Below are 18069 nucleotides of genomic sequence, written 5' to 3'. Positions count from 1 at the left end.
TACCGTAGAGGCACCTGGAAGTACGATTTGGGCCTACCTATCCCAGTTTCTCTGATTTTAACATTCTCTCTTCTGCTGTCCTGCATCTGTGTCTTTTCTTGACTCGCCCCACCCCCGCCGAGAGGGGATCTGCTCAGCACACGTCCCATCCCATCTGTGGTAGAAGCCCTGGACCACGGCAGGACTATGAGCAGGCTGTGTCTCAGCCGCTGGCCCCCGGGACAGGCGTCCAAGCCTTCCCCACCCCCGGGGCAATTGGCTCCAGGCACATGCTCAGGACCCTGAGTGCTTGTGACGAAACCCGGGCTCGTACCTGGTAATGCGCCAGCTGGAGAGCAAGTTGGACGAAGGCATCCGGGCTCGTACGGCACTTCTTGATCAGCCCTTTACCAAAGGTGTGGAATGGGAAAGAGTGGAAATCCACGTCATTTGCCAGAATGTTGGCGCTGTTCAGGGAAGTCTCTATCACCTCTTGACACTGGAGAAAAAAGAAGAAAGAGGTGTTACTTACTGGCCGGTGACACACCCCGAAGAGGCGAGATTTTCGTGCAGCCGACAGGGCTGTTGCTTGGAAACACACACAATCCAGTTTTCTTCCCAGAGCCACAGTCCGGGAGCAACAGGGCCCCCCGCTCGCCCAGGAGTGCCGGGGTGACCTGAGCAGGAGGAAGGCCGGTGGGGCACTGCCGATTCCTGGTCTGAGCGCGACCCCACAGGGCATTCCGCACAGTCCGCTTCGTTTAGTATTGTGAAATCCACTGTGGCGACCCCAGACCAAATTTTAAAAAACAAACGAGCCGTGGTACGACCATGCCATGGAGAGGAGCTCCCAAGCCACGAGAGAACGTGGAGGAACCCTAAACACATGTGACTAAGGGAAAGAAGCCGGTCTGAAGAGGCCCCGTTCAATAGGATTCCAAGAATGGGACATTCTGGACGAGGCAAACTGTGGTGACCGTGACAAGATCCCTGGGCGCCGGGGCGTGGTGGGGCAGGGAGGGACAGGCAGCGCCCAGATCCGGGGCGTTGAAACTGTTCTGTGTGAGGCTGGACGTGGATACGGGTCACCGTACATCCATCCAAACACCAAGAACGCGCACCGCTAACTAACGCTGAACCCCACGTCAGCGATGGGCACGTGTGTGCGCTGGGTCGGGGGAGGCGGGTAGGAGGGATCTCTCTGGACTTTCCGCTCAATTGTGCTGGGAAACTACAACCGCTCGCAGAAGTCAAATCTATAGAAAAATTTTGAATACATGGTGACCAACTTGGTCGGGTACAAGGACCCTCAGCCCACACGCCCTGGCAGCAGCAACACCTCTGAGAAGTGCACACCGGCCCTGGAGATGCAGGACAGAAGGCCCGGCTAACACGGTAGCCCCACGCGTGGCATTTTCTACTTCGAGAATCACTCCTCGGGCCTCAGGAGTGACCGCTTGGATCAGATATGCACGAATGTGGTATTTCCAACCCTAAACTTCTTTCCTCAAAACGCTTCCTTTTATTGAGCGGCCTGTGTATGAAAATCTTTAAGAGAGACAGAAATGGTAAGTTAGTGATCTCAGAGTATTTCCACTCTAAAGGAAGTGACTTTGTTTTTTCACTTTTTCACTGTGACGTCCAGCCAAATCTGAGCTGGAAATCTCGCTGACAATCTTCGCCAAAACTTGAAGCAGAACCATTTCTCAGGGCCCCTGAGACAGCAGGAGCTGTGACAAGCAGCTCCGTGGCCCCTGCGCGGACACAAGTCCGTGTCCGTGGCCTCCAGCTGAGCTGGTACACGCGCAGCAAGTACGCGGGGGCAATCGGGCTGTGACCGTTCACGCTCATCCCCCACGCCAGGTTGTTCGGACTCACTTCCTCCGGGATGTCCCACTGCAGCCGTGTGGGGTACGGAATATTTGGGTTGGGGTCGCCCTTGCAGTGCCCGTCCTCCGCATAGCCCAGGTGAAAGGAGTCCATGGCCAGGACATACTGTCGCAAACAAAAAGACACACGCGTCAGATCAGAGAAGACTATGGTCAACAGTGTTACCTCAAGCATCTTTGAAACGACCTCCAGAGGAGACAACCTTGCTCTTTGAGGAGATGTAATGAAGACTTAGCAGGAGCGACTCCCAGGGCTGGCAGTGTGCTTGTTCGCACCGGACATGCGCTGCACAGCCACCTAACGTGGAAGTTCTTATTTCCATTGTAGAGGGGAGGAAACCGGACACGGGGAGGCTCCGCGACTTGCGGGCTGGCGAGCAGCTCGGCCAGGACTCCAGCACCGACGGAGCCTGTTTCCAGGTCCCGGGTGCCCGCTGGGTGTCACCCCCCCCAAGTCTGGAAGGCAGGCCCCATTATTCCCACTGTGTAAATGAGGAGGCCGAGCCTCCCGGGGGGGGGGAAGCCGTGCCCCCAGTTTTCACACTCCCCGTGAGCCAGGCCCCGGGCACAGCTGTGACATTCTCTTGCGCCCCACGGGGCACCCACACCAACACTCAGCTGTATATACCGAGCAGCTACTAAGGGCCAGCAGCCCTCTGAGCACCAGTGAGAGAACAGTGAACAAAACAGACCAGAATTTCTGCCTTTCCTCAAAACGTTAAACGTGGCCACCTGACCCACCCAGTCCGCTCCAGGGTACACACTCGCGAGAGATGAAAACATGCACTCACGTAAGACCCATGCACGAATGCTTCCCAGGGGCAGTGTTTATGGTCGTCGGAATATGGAACCCATGCACCGGCCAGAACACAGTCAGAGAGACAGAGGGTAGATGTGTGGTTGCTCAGGGGTGGCGGGGTGGGGGCGCGAAATGAAAATGTCCTAAACTTGGATGCTGGTGATGGTGGTATGACCAACCACCTTGTAAACACCCCAAACCCAGCAAATTGCGTACCTTAAGAAGATGAATTTTATGGTATGTCAATTATCAATTATATCTCTGTAAATAATAATCTTTAAAAAAAAAAAAAAGGAATCCCTGCACTCAGGGAGCTTACATCCCAGTGGTGGAGGCCAAAAAAAAAAAAAAAAACCCCACAAAAAACCAAAACGACACCCAAGTCCGGCTGGTGGCCCTGCCGGATGGTGAGGGGTCGGGGGCTCCAGTGTGGGGGCGCATGGAGGCGGCCACGTGTGTCCGTGTGGTCGGCGTCCATGTGATCTAAGCAAGCGAAGGAGCCAGTCTATTTGTGTCTGAGCCGCTCTGCATCAAAGCCCCCACAGAAATGCGTCGGCAGCAAACAGGATCCAGCTCTGACCAGATTTATTCTTGACTGGCTCGCCATGAGCAGACCAGCTCCCGTTTTAATTTGGCTCGGGGCTCCATGACAAGAGAGCGGGGTCAGTCCCATCTCTGTGGGGAGCTCCTGGGGCCCGCGTCCATGGAGCCACAGGCCATTCTGTCAGCTGCCAGGAACAAGAGTGATCGCCTTGGACTCACAACGCAATCCCTTTACCCTTATCTCCTCCAGAGCACTTAAAATAGAAGCACGGCCTTGTCAACGTGCAGAGTTCTCCACCTGGTAAGTTACCCGGTGTTGTCCCGGCTGCCCATGGCTCGGGTTCTGTCTCCTCCACCGAGAAAAGCTGTCACTCAGGACATCCTTGGAACAGGTGCAGCAAGCCTGGACGACTCCGCTGTGTAGACTGACCCCATGTCTAGCTGCTCTGTCCAGGGGCCGAAGGTGGCTGGATCTTCACCGCATCAGCAGATGGGCGGCGGTGAAGACCCTTCTGAGACTTGACCGCTTTTATCGTATGTTCGCGTCTTGGGACCACACCGCTATCTTAAAGACTGTAAGTAATGCTTTGTTTTCCCTGTCTATGCTTTTTCCAACATTGAAGACCTTGCTTGGCTGAAGGAACAGCAGGTTAGGTTTTGCCAAAGGTATAAGACGGTCAAGAGAAGTCTTGGAGTGGGTATCAGGCACTCTTAACCCAGGACTGGGAGAAGGCAGGGGAGGGGCCTGGAGGGAATGCGGTCAAGCTGAGGCCTGACGGGGCCCGTGACCAGGAAAAGAGTGTTCTGGGCAGAGGAGGGGGCATGTGCCAAGGCCCTGCAAGAGACAGCAGGACATGCTTTAGGATTTATGTGGCTCTAGGGCAAAAATGGATAGAATGTTTTAAAAATAAACGTTGAGATTCAAAGCCTTCACAGAAATTAAAAAGAAGAGGAAAACAAAGGACGAGGTCGTGCGTTAAGATGTCTTTATAAGTTCACTACGATTTCATCATTTTAGGTCCTCGACCGAGCTCCACACCCTGTGAAGGACAGTGGGGTCCTCAGCCTGCAGTCCCAGGGATGTGGCTCCCCCAGATGCAACAAATTTAAGTCACGTTACCCACTCCATTTACTAGAGCAGCAGAAGACTGCAAAGTACAGGCTGAGCATTCAGGGTGAATTTCAAAGGGCCTTGTTGCTTTCACAGAAAGTTACCTTGAGTTTCATCAAATCAAAATACAGAAATTTCTGGATCAGGTCCACTGTTGACAATCCCGGAGTTCAGAAATTTCTTCAAACAAGAACCATGGCGGATGAGTTAAGAAAGCAAAACCTTCCTTCAATTGTTCGTGCCAAACACAAAGACAGTTCCAACAGTTCAGGGAGAAATGGATTTTTTAAAATTTAAAGAAGTGGCAGCGTCAGTCCAACACTGCATTTTAACAAGCTGGTAGAGGGACCGGCGGATAGGGGTTTGGCGGTTTTTAAATAACTTGGTAATTCTGAGAATTAAATGATGTGGTTGCATTTTTATCAACCAGGATTTTAATATGCTTGCTTCTAGTGCCGAACACTTGGCACATGGGAAAAATCTCGAAAACACAGCAAAGAAGAAATGGTTTTGCTTTAGCTCTGCCCTGGAGTCCTCGCACGAAAGCCCACTGCCATTCCATTACTTTGGTTCTACCCGGAGATGGCATTAACTGTGTTTCTATTTAAGGAAACTAAGTCGTAGGAAATGAAGACACAAAGGCCTTTTGTTCAGCTAATTAACGTTACATGAAGTGCCGACGTGCGGTAAGAAGCCTTCTATGATCAGACGGGTATCACGCAATGAAACGTGGTCTGGGGTCTGGATCTGCAACAGCAATTCCCACACTCACGTCAAAGCTGCCACCACTCACCTCCCACAGGTGTGCAACAATGGGCGCGTCGGCCCAGGAGTGCTCGGCGTTCATGCCTATCTTCCCGTTTTTGAAGGCAATGAACGTGAAAGACTTATCGAACCACCTACGTGGAAAAGAAACGTTCATGGGACTTAACTTTTTAAAAAGACCAAGTCAATCGAAAACCACGTACTTGTCTTATTCAGGATGGGCTCCTCTGTCCCCACCCCCCAAACAGCGGGGCCGACACTCATAAATCTCCGCAGAGAGTGATAGTAAGAGCACACAGGGAACTTAGATCAGTCACTTCCCTGTTATCAGACACAAAGATAAGCAGAACAGAGTATGTTATTCTAACACGAAGGGACCCACAAGGCAAGCACAGGGAGCCAGGAGGCCATGCGCCCGCACACCCCTACCCTGGACTGAGCCTCACACCCCCCTGCGGGGCAGGCAGGACCGCTCCGCAGACAAGGGGAGGGAGGCTCCAGGTCAGTCACGAGCTCAGGGAGCAAGCCAGAGCCGATACCCAGCTCAGCCCCGTCCACCACCTTCTCCTGCCTGGATTCCAGGCACCGGCTGCCACTCCTCTGACCAGCGCCTCCGATCGGAGATGGTCGGGCACGGAGAGAGAAAAATCTCAAGTCTGCTGCTTGAGGGGTGTGTGTGTGTGTGTGTGTGTGTGCGCACGCGCACAGAAAAGAGAACCAAAGTTGTGTTTTTGTGCGAGCCTTATTCCTTCAAGGTAGAGACACAGCCACGTTACCTGTCAAAACACCTGCCGTGTAGGAGAGACTTGGCGTAGCTGTCCATGGATGCATCCGGGTCTTCCTTCCTGTACCCTTGCTCTGTTTCATCGAGCGTCACGAAGAACGCTGCCTTTTCCACAGCATCAAGGGACTGCTTGTTTTTCCCGCGCCCAAAATAGGCTTGGCGACACTTGGCCCAGGGAACTCTGAAACAAGGGTTAGAGTCAAACCTACAGGAATGTGGGGACACCTTACATGTGATGTTCAAAATGACGACGTTTTTCACGGTTTTGTAGGAATTTAAGGGGAACCGCATATTTAGGACTCTGTCTGCAGCGGGTCAGCACCACCCGTCGGCAGGCGCCCCAGAGCAGAGCACAGGCACGGCGTGCACCTCTGTTCACTCAACGCCAGATGGGCCACAGGAATGCACACTTTGAGCACAGCGACCTGGGGGCGGTGGCCCCGAGACAGGGCTCCCCGCACCCGCGCCAGGGTCCATCCTGAGGATGTTCTGGCAAGTGCATGGGAGCACGTTCCCTCCTGCCCGGCTCTGCTCCAGCCCTTGTGCACGTGCTAGCTCACTGACCAACACTACCACTCCCGCCTTTCAGAGGGAGAAACTGAGGCACAGAGATGTGGTCACGGCTACTCTGTGGCAGGGAGAGCTTCAAACCCAAGCTGTCCTGACCAGGTCCATGCTACTAATGCCTACAGGACATCCGGGGGCTAAGGGGCAGCCCTGGGAAGGGGATTCTTTTCATCCCACCTTTCGTGGGATACAAGAAGCTGACGTGACACCCACTTCCTGAGAGTTGTTCCAGCCGTGGCTCCTTTGATTGCTCCGGGACCCCTCACTCGGGCCCTCCTTTGGTCCTTCGCCCCACCCACCCTTCCAGATCGGGGTCATCTGGCCTGTCTCCTGTCCTCTTCTCTCCCCGAGCACTCTGCCGAGACAGCCTGTGGTGCCAACACCCCCATAAACACCAGGGTCCCCACACACACAGCTAGCCAGGACCTCTGTCTTCACTGTCTGCCAGGGGCCACAGGGACAACAAGGATGGCTACTACGCAGCTCGTGCTGCGTGAGGAGACAGGAAGGTGACAGGCCAGCATATACACTCGGCGTCTATGAGAAGTGCTCAGGGCGGGGGGAGACGCTCATGTATACACTTGGCATCTACAAGAAGTGCTCAGGGCAAGGGGAGACACCCATGTATACACTTGGCGTCTATGAGAACTGCTCAGGGAGGGAGGAGACGCCCATGTATACACTTGGCGTCTACGAGAAGTGCTTGGGGGGATGAGACGCCCATGTATACACTTGGCATCTATGAGAAGGGCTCGGGGGGGGGTGAGATGCCCGTGTATACACTCGGCGTCTATGAGAAGGGCTTGGAGGGTGAGGTGCCCATGTACACACTTGGCGTCTACGAGAAGTGCTTGGGGGGATGAGACGCCCACGTATACACTTGGCGTCTATGAGAAGGGCTGGGGGGGTGAGATGCCCGTGTATACACTCGGCGTCTATGAGAAGGGCTTGGGGGGTGAGGTGCCCATGTACACACTTGGCGTCTATGAGAAGGGCTTGGGGGGTGAGATGCCCATGTATACACTCGGCATCTATGAGAAGGGCTGGGGAGGGTGAGATGCCCATGTACACACTTGGCGTCTATGAGAAGGGCTCGGGGTGGGTGAGATGCCCATGTATACACTCGGCATCTATGAGAAGGGCTGGGGGGGGTGAGATGCCCATGTATACACTCAGCATCTATGAGAAGTGCTCGGGGGGGCGCGGTGAGATGCTCATGTATACCCTTGGCGTCTATGAGAAGGGCTGGGGGGGGTGAGATGCCCATGTATACACTCGGCATCTATGAGAAGGGCTGGGGTGGTGAGATGCCCATGTATACACTCGGCACCTATGAGAAGTGCTCGGGGGGGGGTGTGAGATGCCCATGTATACACTTGGCGTCTATGAGAAGGGCTCAGGGGGGGTGAGATGCCCATGTATACACTCGGCATCTATGAGAAGGGCTAGGGGGGGTGAGATGCCCATGTATACACTCGGCACCTATGAGAAGTGCTCGGGGGGGGTGTGAGATGCCCATGTATACACTTGGCGTCTATGAGAAGGGCTCAGGGGGGGTGAGATGCCCATGTATACACTCGGCATCTATGAGAAGGGCTAGGGGGGGTGAGATGCCCATGTATACACTTGGTGTCTATGAGAAGGGCTCGGGGGGGGTGTGAGACGCCCATGTATACACTTGGCATCTATGAGAAGGGCTCCAGGCGGTGAGACAGGGGAGCATCAGAGCCAGGTGCCCAGAGCCCTGTGGGGCAGGTGGTCCCAGACAAGTCCACTCCTCTCCAGCACTTTGTGCCCACCCACCACTGACGCTCACAAGCACATGGGGAGGGAGCTCGTTCCCCGGGACGCACTGCCCTCCGTGGTTCCTTCCAGCCCCGGTGAAGCCCCGGCGATGGCCCAGTACTCCTGGGCTTCTGGGACCGAGCCTCCCCTCCAGCTCACACTGCCCGCTGAGGAGCCGCCAGAGCAGAATAATCTCGTAAATCTGCTCGGGGCCTTCGGGTCGCCCCTTTAATGCCCGAATCAAGCCCCAGTGTAGTCGGGCCCATGGGACCCTCTCCGCGTTCTGGCGGCCCTGACCCACTCTGCCGTTCCCAGCCCGGAGCGTGCGGTCCGCCCCCCGGATGCCCCTGCCACCCTCTGTGGGCCCTCGCCACCTTGCTCCTAGGCTGCCCTAACAGACGCCACACTGCGGTAACTCGGGCGCCGAACGGGGACGATACTGCCCCCCAGCGACAGTGGGCAACGTCTGAGCAGTTCTGTTGGTCACAACGGGGTGGCTGTCAACGGCGGCCAGGGGTGCTGCTCAGCATCGTCCCGGGCCCGGACGGCACCCTGCCAGAGCAAAGGGTCACGTGGCCCCGTGCACACAGAGCCAAGGTGGAGAAACCAGCTCTGACCTTACAAGCTAACCCCTCAGTGAAACAAAAGCCTCTGAATGATCTCTAAACGTGGCAGGAAATTCATCCCCGACACAGAGGCCTTGGCTTCGACTTGTTCTGTGTCCTAAATTAAATGGGCCCACAGCCCTGCGACAGAGCCTAACTGCCGTCTGCCACGAACTCTGGTACCCAGCAGACCCCGGCGCCTCGCACGCGGCCGAGGTGGGCCACCGGCGGGGGCGGGGCTGAGACCCCAGGCTCCAGCCCTGCCCCCAGCACCCCTCCTCCAGCTGGGTCCCCGGGTAGGGAAGAGAACCGCGAGGCCCCCAGAGCACGACCCCTGTCACCGGGGAGCCGCACACCTTTCTCCCGCGGTGAGGGCCGCCAGCTTGGCCTCCCCTGGCTGAGGCTCCGACGGGTCGTCCAGAATCCTCTGCATCTGCTGCTCAATCTCGCGGGGCGTCAGCAGCCTGCCATCATGGTAGAGCCAGACCTTGAAGTAGCGCCCCTCGTGGAACACGACGATGTGCTTGCTGTCCCGTATGTGCTGGATGGTGTCTGCGGCAGGACAAAGAATCCAGAGGCGGGAGGTGAGCAGAGGCTGGGAACGTCCCCCGGCCCAGCCGTCCAGCGCTCCCGGCCCCTCCACGCAGCTCGTCCGTCCACGTCTCAGGAGTGCAGAGGACTCGGTACAGATCAGAGTTGAGAGGTTTGACTTGTCCCAGCTCCGCTCAGCCACTCACTGGACGTATCCTCTTGGGCCAAGGACTTAGGCCCGCTTGAGGGTTTCTACCAGAAAACTAAGCAAACACGCCCTTCAAGCCTTCACTTCAAAGTCAGAAATAAGAAGATGCGCACTACGACCACTTCCGTTCCACACTACACCAGGTCCTGGCCAGCACAGTACACGAGGAAAGAACCAACACGATACCGGGATCGGAACACGGGCCTCTCACAGCCACCATTAACCCCAGAAAACCCAACCGACCCCACCAACCACCAGCTGTTTTACATTACTGAGAACACAGCTGGGGAGACACTCAGGGTCTACAATCATGTGCATTCCTCTCCCCCTTGAGTTCTGGGCCGAACGGAGCCCCTCCCACTCACATGCTGAGGACCTACCCTCAGATGTGACTGTACTTGGAGGCAGGGCCTTTAAAGAGCTAATTATGTTAACACACGGTGATTAAGATGGACCTTAATGCCACATGACAGGGGTACTTATAGGAAAAGATGAGGACACAGACACACATGGAGGGACGACCCCGTGAGGACCCAGGGAGAGCACGGCCGTCCACACACGAGGACAGAGGCCTCACGGGGACCCCGCCCTGCCCGCGCCTGCATCTCAGGCTTCGGCCTCCAGGACTGGGGACAGTGAGTGTCTGTTTCAGCCATGCAGGCTGTGGTGTTTTGTTACAATGGCCCTAGAAACTAATATAGTCGGTAGCCAACAACTCAAAAATACACTTAAAACAACAAAAACGATAAAGGAGTTAGGAATAACTCTAACAGACGATGCACAAGACCCTGGCAGAGAAAGTATAGCAGCACCCCGATCCCAGGGGGACGTGTTCCGAAACCCCCACGGATGCCCGAGGCCGTGGAGCATATCAAACCCCAGACACACTCATGTTTTGTTTTTTCCAGTCTATGTACCTACTGGAGGGCCGGGGGGTACGTTCTCAGCCTCCCCTAACCTCCCGCCTCTGGATTCTTTGTCCTGCCGCAGACACCATCCAGCACATACGGGACAGTCTGATTTATAAACTAGGTATAGTAGAATAACAATAAAAATTAAATAGAACAATTATAATAACGTATGCTAATAAAGGTTATGTGGATGTGGTCTCTCTCTCTCTCAAAATACCTCATCCTGGCCCTTCTTTTCGTGATGATGTGAGATGAGTCATGTAGGTGTGACACAGAGTTAGGCTGATGTTATGGGGGATCATCAGCTTCCACACCGTGGCTGGTTGTGGGTAACTGAGACCACGGAACGCAAAACCACAGATAAGAGGAACAACTGTATGACACTTGATTAAAATCACTTTTAAAAGCGCTGTCACTGGGGCACCTGGGTGGCTCAACCATTTGAGCATCTGACTCTTGGTTTCGGCTCAGGTCACGATCTCAGGGTTGAGCCCCGGGTCGGGCTCCATGCTCAGTGGGGAGTCTGCTTTAGATTTTCTCTCACCCCCTCTGCTCCTCCCACCCTGCTCGCTCTCAAATAAATAAATAAATAAGTCTTTTACAAAATAAAAAAAAATTTTAAGAATGCTATTACTGTCCCAACACTGCTTTTTGCCAACTCATCCACTTTTCACAAAAATCTGGCCACAGATCACTGGACTCCAGAGTGTGAGAGAGACAAAGGTTGGCTTTCGAGCCAGAAACACCCCACACGGTGAAAGTACTGAGTGCATTGCTGGAGTCTTCAGAAAGCCTCTGGGTCCCGGAACCGAAAAAGGCTGAATCCACTTACGGAAGCCAACCCAGAGGCCAGCTTTTATGTTCGAGGACCCCCATGCCTACCACCACAGGACAAGTTCCTGCCCGGGGCTCGTCGTCTAGAGGTACCTGGCTATAACAACACCCCCCGAAAGCCAGATCAGCTTGGGACTCTGCCAGCTTCGAAAGCAGCAGTGGGTTAAAACAAACAAAGCAGCAGTGGGTTCATTTTAACAGCCCACCGTGAGGTCTCAGATGGGGTCCAGTTTGTCACAAGTGGCCAGTATTTGCTACCCACACGGCCATCCGGAGGCTCGCAGGTGGCCCAGCCTGAGCCCTGGCTGGTCTGGGATAGTCCCAGGTGACGACATGTGATCTCCCTTTCATTCTCGAGGGTGTCCTGGCTCCGATTACGTGGCTGCCCGGCATTCTGCGAGGGTCGGGGATGGGGATCAGCTGTCCCAGGTCAGGCTGCTCCTAGTGAGCTGCTAGATCACAAGCCCAGCCCCCTGAGCACAAGCCAGCATGCATTACACAGGAACCCTGCATGTGAGCCAGAGCAAAACTCCCGAGGGAGCCAGATGAAGAAAAGGAATATTCCTAACCAGACCTGGGAGGAACACCCTGGGAGACAGCCTTCGACCAAAGAGAAACTGAAGTCTAAAGATAAGTCACATGCCCTAAGAAAGACCGAGGAAATTCAACAGAAGGAATGTTCCTGAACCTGAAATCTCACTCTCTCAGGAGGGGTCAGCATAAATCCGTGTGCTGCCCGTCCACCACCTCCGTCCGCGGCACGTAAGGAGCAAAAATGCTTCCCGAAGGAGCCCCACTCACCCGTCTCCTCTCCTGGGATCCGCGAAGTATTAAACATTCGCTCCCACTGAGCAGAGCAGAGCGGAACTGTGGATCCCAACACAAAAATCTGCAACAAAAATACGTTTCAAACAAAAAATTCCTCGGGGGGGTGGGGAAGGGGTAAGGAGCAAATGAAACACTGGATTTGTTTTCTGTGCACACAGTGCTTGACTTTATCTTTTCCAAACTGCGGAGAGCAGCTCTTCCCTGGGCCGCCGACCTTCACGGCAAGACTTGCTGAGCCGGCCCTGGGCTCAGCGCCCCGCACCCTTCCTGCCCAAGTAACGCCTTCTCCTCGATCATTTCTCAACTGACATTTACACCACAGACCGTTTACAAACTGACACTTCAACCAAAGGGATATCTAAGAAAGAAATGTGTTGTTCTTCTTGAATAATTTACCAGCTCAAATGTTTTCCTTCAAAAGTAAACAAGAGCTTCTTCCGGCGGGGATTACGGGATGAAGTACAAGAGATGTAGATCCACTTAGAATACACAGGGAGAATGAAATCTCAAAGTAATTACGCAGAGTGAAAGAAGCTAGACCAGAGAGAGAGAGAGAGAACCTACTGTATGATTGCATTTGCACAAAGCTTTGGAAAGTACAAGTGATCCAGAGGGACAGAAGGCACAAGCGAACTTTTGGGGGTGATGGATGTGTTCACTCCCTGGACTGCAGTGATGGTTTCAGGGGTTCGTTATATAAATATCACAGGACCTATCAAACTGTGCCTCAGGCATGTGCACTAAGTCAACGAAGCCGTTTAAAGAGAACTGTTTACAGAGCAGTGTGTTTGCCTACCGGCTTGATCTCCTCCCGGTCCAGCCTTCGTCTATAGAGCAAGATGGCGTGGATAGCGTTGCCCGCTCTCGCTGCCTGGATCTGAGTCGGTAGGACGTACAGCAAGTCCTGAAAAGGTAAACACATGTCGGCAGAGAGAACGTCCATGGGAGAAGCCACGCTAACTGAAATACACAGGAGGGCATTTCCGCACTGTTAAAATATTTCCATCTGTGTTAAATCACACCTGCTCTAATAGAAAAGAAATTAAGACTGCATTTCCTACACTTGGGCAGCTTTGTGTTTTACAAGAAATAAAAGTGAAGAACAGAAAGAAAATGGACAAAGAACGAGGCTGGCCAGTTATTAAAGCTATTAAATACCAGTTATCAGAACCCAAACGGTGGGGTTTCTAACAAAACGACGGGAAGTGCCCTCCCAGGCCATCGATGCCTCGGAAGACAAGAGCCACCCGGAGTCCTAGGGCAGCGGAGAAGGACGCTGCGCCCCTGCGGCCGCCTGTCGCCAAGCTCTGGGGGTGGCGGGGACACGGGCCCGCATGCCACCGTGCATCACAACACAGTGCCCAGCTGCGACAACAGGGAGAGGGGCCCTGCAGCGAGGGGCCACTCACGGCCTCGAGGGTATTTCTCCGAGCGGCTCGCGGCAAACACGAAAGGACAGCCACGCAGCTTTCAGGCCCGGCAAGCAGGTCCTGGGCCCTGGCAGAATGCCTGGGTGAGCGGGAGCAGGGGCAGGAGCTTCCCGGGATGCCCACTGAGCCCGCCCAGGGCACTCACCATGGCATAGTAGTTGCTGTTCACCATCAGCGGCCCTCGTCCTCGCAGGTAGATGTACTCCTCCCACCAGTCGCTCACCTGCGGGGTGCCAACAGGACAGAGCACTGGCGAGCTCAGCGGGAGCCACACGGGCTGGCGGGGCGTGTGGGAGCCTAAGCGCTAGTGTGAGTTCAACACACCCGTGCGGCCGGCTCCTGATCTAAACACAACGCACCTGCCCGCCCCGCAACCACGCCCACTTCCAGCCCCATCTTCCTGTTCCGTCTGGTCACACTGAATACCTCCTCTGTCACACCCCGCCTCGTATCACCCAAGTGGCTCCTCTCGCCCACCACACATGGGGAGGCCCGGCTGGTTGGTGGCACGGACTAGTATGTGCACCTGAATGCATTTCCGCCAAGACAGATGGCGAGTATCTATACTTACGTAGTTAGTAGCCCACCAGGATTTTAACTTCAGATACCACTGCAATTTGGGTCCAAGGCTGACCGCAAAGTCTTCTGCCAGAACCGCCATCCGTTTAAAGTCAGATTCCTTCATTAGAGGCTTCACCGATTCTAGATACTAGGGTTAACACAAAGCACACACGCCAAGTTAAAACACACAGGCCCCTTATTTGCGCCTTAGAAAAAATATAAACCTATTTAAAAGATTTAAAAATCTTCCCCAAGTAGGGATGCCTGGCCGGCTCAGTCCGAGGAGCGTGCAACTCTTGATCTTGAGGTCAAGAGTTCAAGCCCCACATTGGGCAAGGAGATTACTTAAAAATAAAATCTTTTTTTTTTTTAAAGGTTATTTATTTTAGTGAGAGAGGGCGAACAAGGGGGGGGGGCGGCGAGGGAGAGAGAGAATCCCAAGCAGCCTCTACACTCAGCAGAGAGCATGATGCCAGGGGCTCGATCTCACAACCCTGAGCCGAAACCAAGAGCCGGTTGCTTAACTCACTGAGCCACCCAGGCTCCCCTTAAAAATAAAATCTTGGGCGCCTGGGTGGCTCAGTTGGTTAAGCGACTGCCTTCGGCTCAGGTCATGATCCCAGGGTCCTGGGATCGAGTCCCACATCGGGCTCCCGGCTCAGCGGGGAGCCTGCTTCTCCCTCTGACCCTCTCCTCTCTCATGCTGTTTCTCTCTCTCGCTCGCTCTCTAATAAATAAATAAATCTAAAAAAAACAAACAAAAAGCAAATAAAAATAAAATCTTAAAAAAAACGAACTCCCCAAGTTGGTTTTGCGGGTCCTCACACGAGTTAGCCAGATGGCTTTACGTCAGCGACGTAACTGGCCTTTTACTGGCCCTTTACTGGCCTTCTAGTTCTCCAACCAAGCATCACTACAAGATCACCAGAGCGACTTCCGGAGCGACAAGATCATGGTTCGGCCGACAAGGACATCTCACTAGTCTTTGTCCATCATTCAGCCCTTAATGAAAGCCTTATTCCCACCCACTCGACAGTGACTCAGGACAGTGCAGGGAGCATGCCGGGGATGAGCCCAGGACACTGGGAAGCAGGAAGGAGGAGCCAGAACGATGGGACGGGGAAGGCCAAGCTCGGGGTCAAGGCCAGGTCTCCAGGTACAGGGTTGTGGGGCCCCCTGACTTTGAGCAGCCCCACCCTGGAGTGAGAGCACCCAGGTGGCAGGTCACAGATGTGATGGGGTTTCGAGACCATCATCAACAGCTGTTGCCATATACATGAGCAAACTTCTAGAAAGTAAGGCCCTCGGTTTATCAGGAAACGTGTCCATCCGCCAAGTTCTGTCTGCCGTGAAAACAGCTTTGGGGCCCCAGGGAGATCTCTAGGACCCCTCCTTGAATGTTTACAGGGAGGGTGCCACTCCAGAAACCGAGCAGCTGTTCAAGTTTTCAAGTTTACTCAAAGTGAGACACGCGTGAGTGGAACGTTACCACTCTGAAGCAGCTCGAGTCGGGCACCCCACTCACGGACCCAGAGCTGCAGGTGGCTTGGCCGCCCTCCCGCAGGGCGGGGCCCCTGTCTGCCGCGCCGCAGGTGAGGGAGGGCTCGAGACAGCAGAGATGAGAGGGAACTTGAAAAGGCCAAGAGGGACGAACTAACTAGGCTGGGATTCAAAAGCCAAGGTTCTAGAATGGGTCCACGGGACAGGCAGAAACCGCAGCCCTCGTTGGCTTCGGTGGGAATGCCTGTGGGATCCAGCCCAGCCGTTCCTCCACAGGTGAAGCAGAGGGCGGCCCCACCAGGCCCCAGGGCCCCGGATCCAGGCTTACAGCCAGCAGACGGGTGTGGGGTTTGGGTGATGGGAAGTTCTGGAGCTAGACCGTGGTGGAGGCCGCTCAATGAGACCATACTCAGTGCCACACAACTGCATGGCTTAAAGTGGTTAAAGCGGTCATTTTCATGTTATATACGTATACACCACAACTTAAAACAACTAGTCATGTAACGTACCGAAGACCGTTGAATTGGATGCTTCGGGGGAACCGTACGGTATGTGAATTAAATCACAACAAAGCTGTTTAAAAAAAAATTGCAAAGCTGTCTATCAAACGTGATGCTTTGAAAAACACACCTCATACATGCTGATGTTAGAAAGGAAGAGGCCTCTGACAACAGCCGGACGAGCACACGGCTGAGACCTAATCCGGCCAACCGACAGCCTTCACCCCCGGACGCCCAGCAGCTCGGAGGGGGTGTCCCAGGGAGCTCGAGGCCACACCTACCCTGTTCACGGTGTCCCTGACGGCCGGGACCGGCAGGCGTGGCAGCGACGTCTGGAAGCTGTACAACATGGGTTTTCGGCCTGAAAAGATCTTGACCGCACTCTTTAAAAAAAAAAAAAAAAAAAAAGGTGCAGTTTAAAACGTGAGACCATGTTAAAGATATGAAGCCAGTTCTCGACCTGCCGACTCTTTACTGATTTTCTGGGCTTCGCATCGTCTCTAGTCTGTTTTCCGCCCCGATACCTCACAGGCCTTTGCCAACAAACGGGTGACCCCAACCAAAAACCAGCCCAAGTCTGACGGATGCTTCGAGATGCCCCGGCCAAGCTGGGCACCTGAGGTTGCCGGCTGCCTGCACATCTGCACGGGGCCAAGATCCAGTCGGCTACCTCTGCAAGGCTCTGGGCTTTGGGACGGGTTCCAAGCCCTGGCAAGGGGGAGGGCAGGGGCCGAACTGAGAAGCCTGGACCTGGAGCCAACCCCAGGACGTGGCAGCACCGTGGCCCCTCACGCCTAGCGGAGAGCACACATTTGCCTCCTCTCAGCCCTTGCTTTCATGGAAGGATCAAAGTTGGTGTTAACAGTGGGCCATCTCATGCTGACCAGACCTCCGAGGAGTTCCTCGGGCTCACGTAGGGCAGCTGGGACTCAGCCGGACGGGAGCCAGGAATATGCCATCCTAGGGAACACCGTTTAGCTTATTCCGTACAGGGCAGGCGCCCCCTCGGACTCTCTGCTGGGGGCCAGATTCTGCTTCTGTGGAAATCAGCCATCTTACAGCCAGGTGAGCGCAGGAAGTCGGTCTGGGGGGAGTGAGGCCCGTGGGCGTGGGGGTGCCTCTCACGAGCAGCCCCCGGGAGGTGGTGGTCAGCTCGTAGGTGGAGCAGTCAGGGGGGACACTGGGACAAGCATCCACACACGTGGCAACCAAGGGACACTCAGGCTGCAGCCGAGGAGAGCTAGCAGAACGGCCTGAAGCACGGGGCGAACTGGGGAGACCTGGTCGGACCAGTCGGCGAGGGAAACCACCGAGCGCCCGCCTTCGAGTTAGTCAGAAAAGCTACAAAGTGGACGGGCGTCAGTTTTCCTTGAAGGAGGACCTGGATGGCAAACCCAGCAGACTCTAATATACCATGTTCAGAACTCTCCAACATCATTAAAGGAAAATACTCTTCAGCCCACACTTAGGAGTCACGGTGAATCAACCCCCTGCAGTTCCCAGGTCAACCAACCACGTGTGGAATGGGAAAGGTCCCCGAGGATCCCCCCTTCAAAGTAAGAGTCACTCACGTGAGACCCTGTGAAAGTGAGATGAGCCAGACACGGAAGGATGAATACTGTGGCAAGGGAGGTGGCGGCTGCCCAGGGCATGGGCCCCCCGACAGCGCCACCCCTGCGCACCTAAGCCTTTGCTAAGAGGGCCGATCTTACGTGCTCTTACCACAAAGGAAAAGCTGGGTGGGACATGAGGACGCTCTGGGGGGCGGGGAGCTAAGCTGGTGGCACCGATAATGACCATGGTTTCACAGGTGCATCCTTACCTCCACATGCACACCGCTAAACAGCCAGGAGGCCTGCTGCATGTCAAGCGTACCCCAAAATAAAGCGGTTAGAAAAAAATCCACACCATTTCGGCACCAAGAGTGACGTGGGGGTCA

At 54.8% G+C, this 18069-nt stretch overlaps 1 protein-coding gene across 2 annotated transcripts in view; it reads right to left on the bottom strand.

Moving 5' to 3' along the window:
- CPT1A (carnitine palmitoyltransferase 1A) overlaps nucleotides 1–18069 on the bottom strand; it is a 51601-nt gene that overhangs the window by 11300 nt on the left and 22232 nt on the right. For both annotated transcript variants that reach the window (XM_045893104.2, XM_064576061.1), the window contains exons 5-14: nucleotides 16412–16513; nucleotides 14141–14278; nucleotides 13715–13792; nucleotides 12936–13043; nucleotides 12113–12200; nucleotides 9184–9379; nucleotides 5863–6051; nucleotides 5115–5220; nucleotides 1858–1974; nucleotides 314–478 (exon numbers count right to left, since the gene is read on the bottom strand). In XM_045893104.2, coding sequence (XP_045749060.1) covers nucleotides 314–478; nucleotides 1858–1974; nucleotides 5115–5220; nucleotides 5863–6051; nucleotides 9184–9379; nucleotides 12113–12200; nucleotides 12936–13043; nucleotides 13715–13792; nucleotides 14141–14278; nucleotides 16412–16513 — 1287 coding nt within the window. The remainder of the gene's footprint in view (nucleotides 1–313; nucleotides 479–1857; nucleotides 1975–5114; nucleotides 5221–5862; nucleotides 6052–9183; nucleotides 9380–12112; nucleotides 12201–12935; nucleotides 13044–13714; nucleotides 13793–14140; nucleotides 14279–16411; nucleotides 16514–18069) is intronic.

Source organism: Mirounga angustirostris, unplaced genomic scaffold (genome assembly GCF_029215605.1).
Source record: "Mirounga angustirostris isolate CCGP_5_RB_7025 unplaced genomic scaffold, mMirAng1.0.hap1 SCAF_13, whole genome shotgun sequence".
Taxonomy (NCBI): Eukaryota; Metazoa; Chordata; class Mammalia; order Carnivora; family Phocidae; genus Mirounga; species Mirounga angustirostris.
The sequence above is the reverse complement of the archived record's forward strand: the minus strand, read 5'-3'. Positions and strand labels throughout refer to the sequence as shown.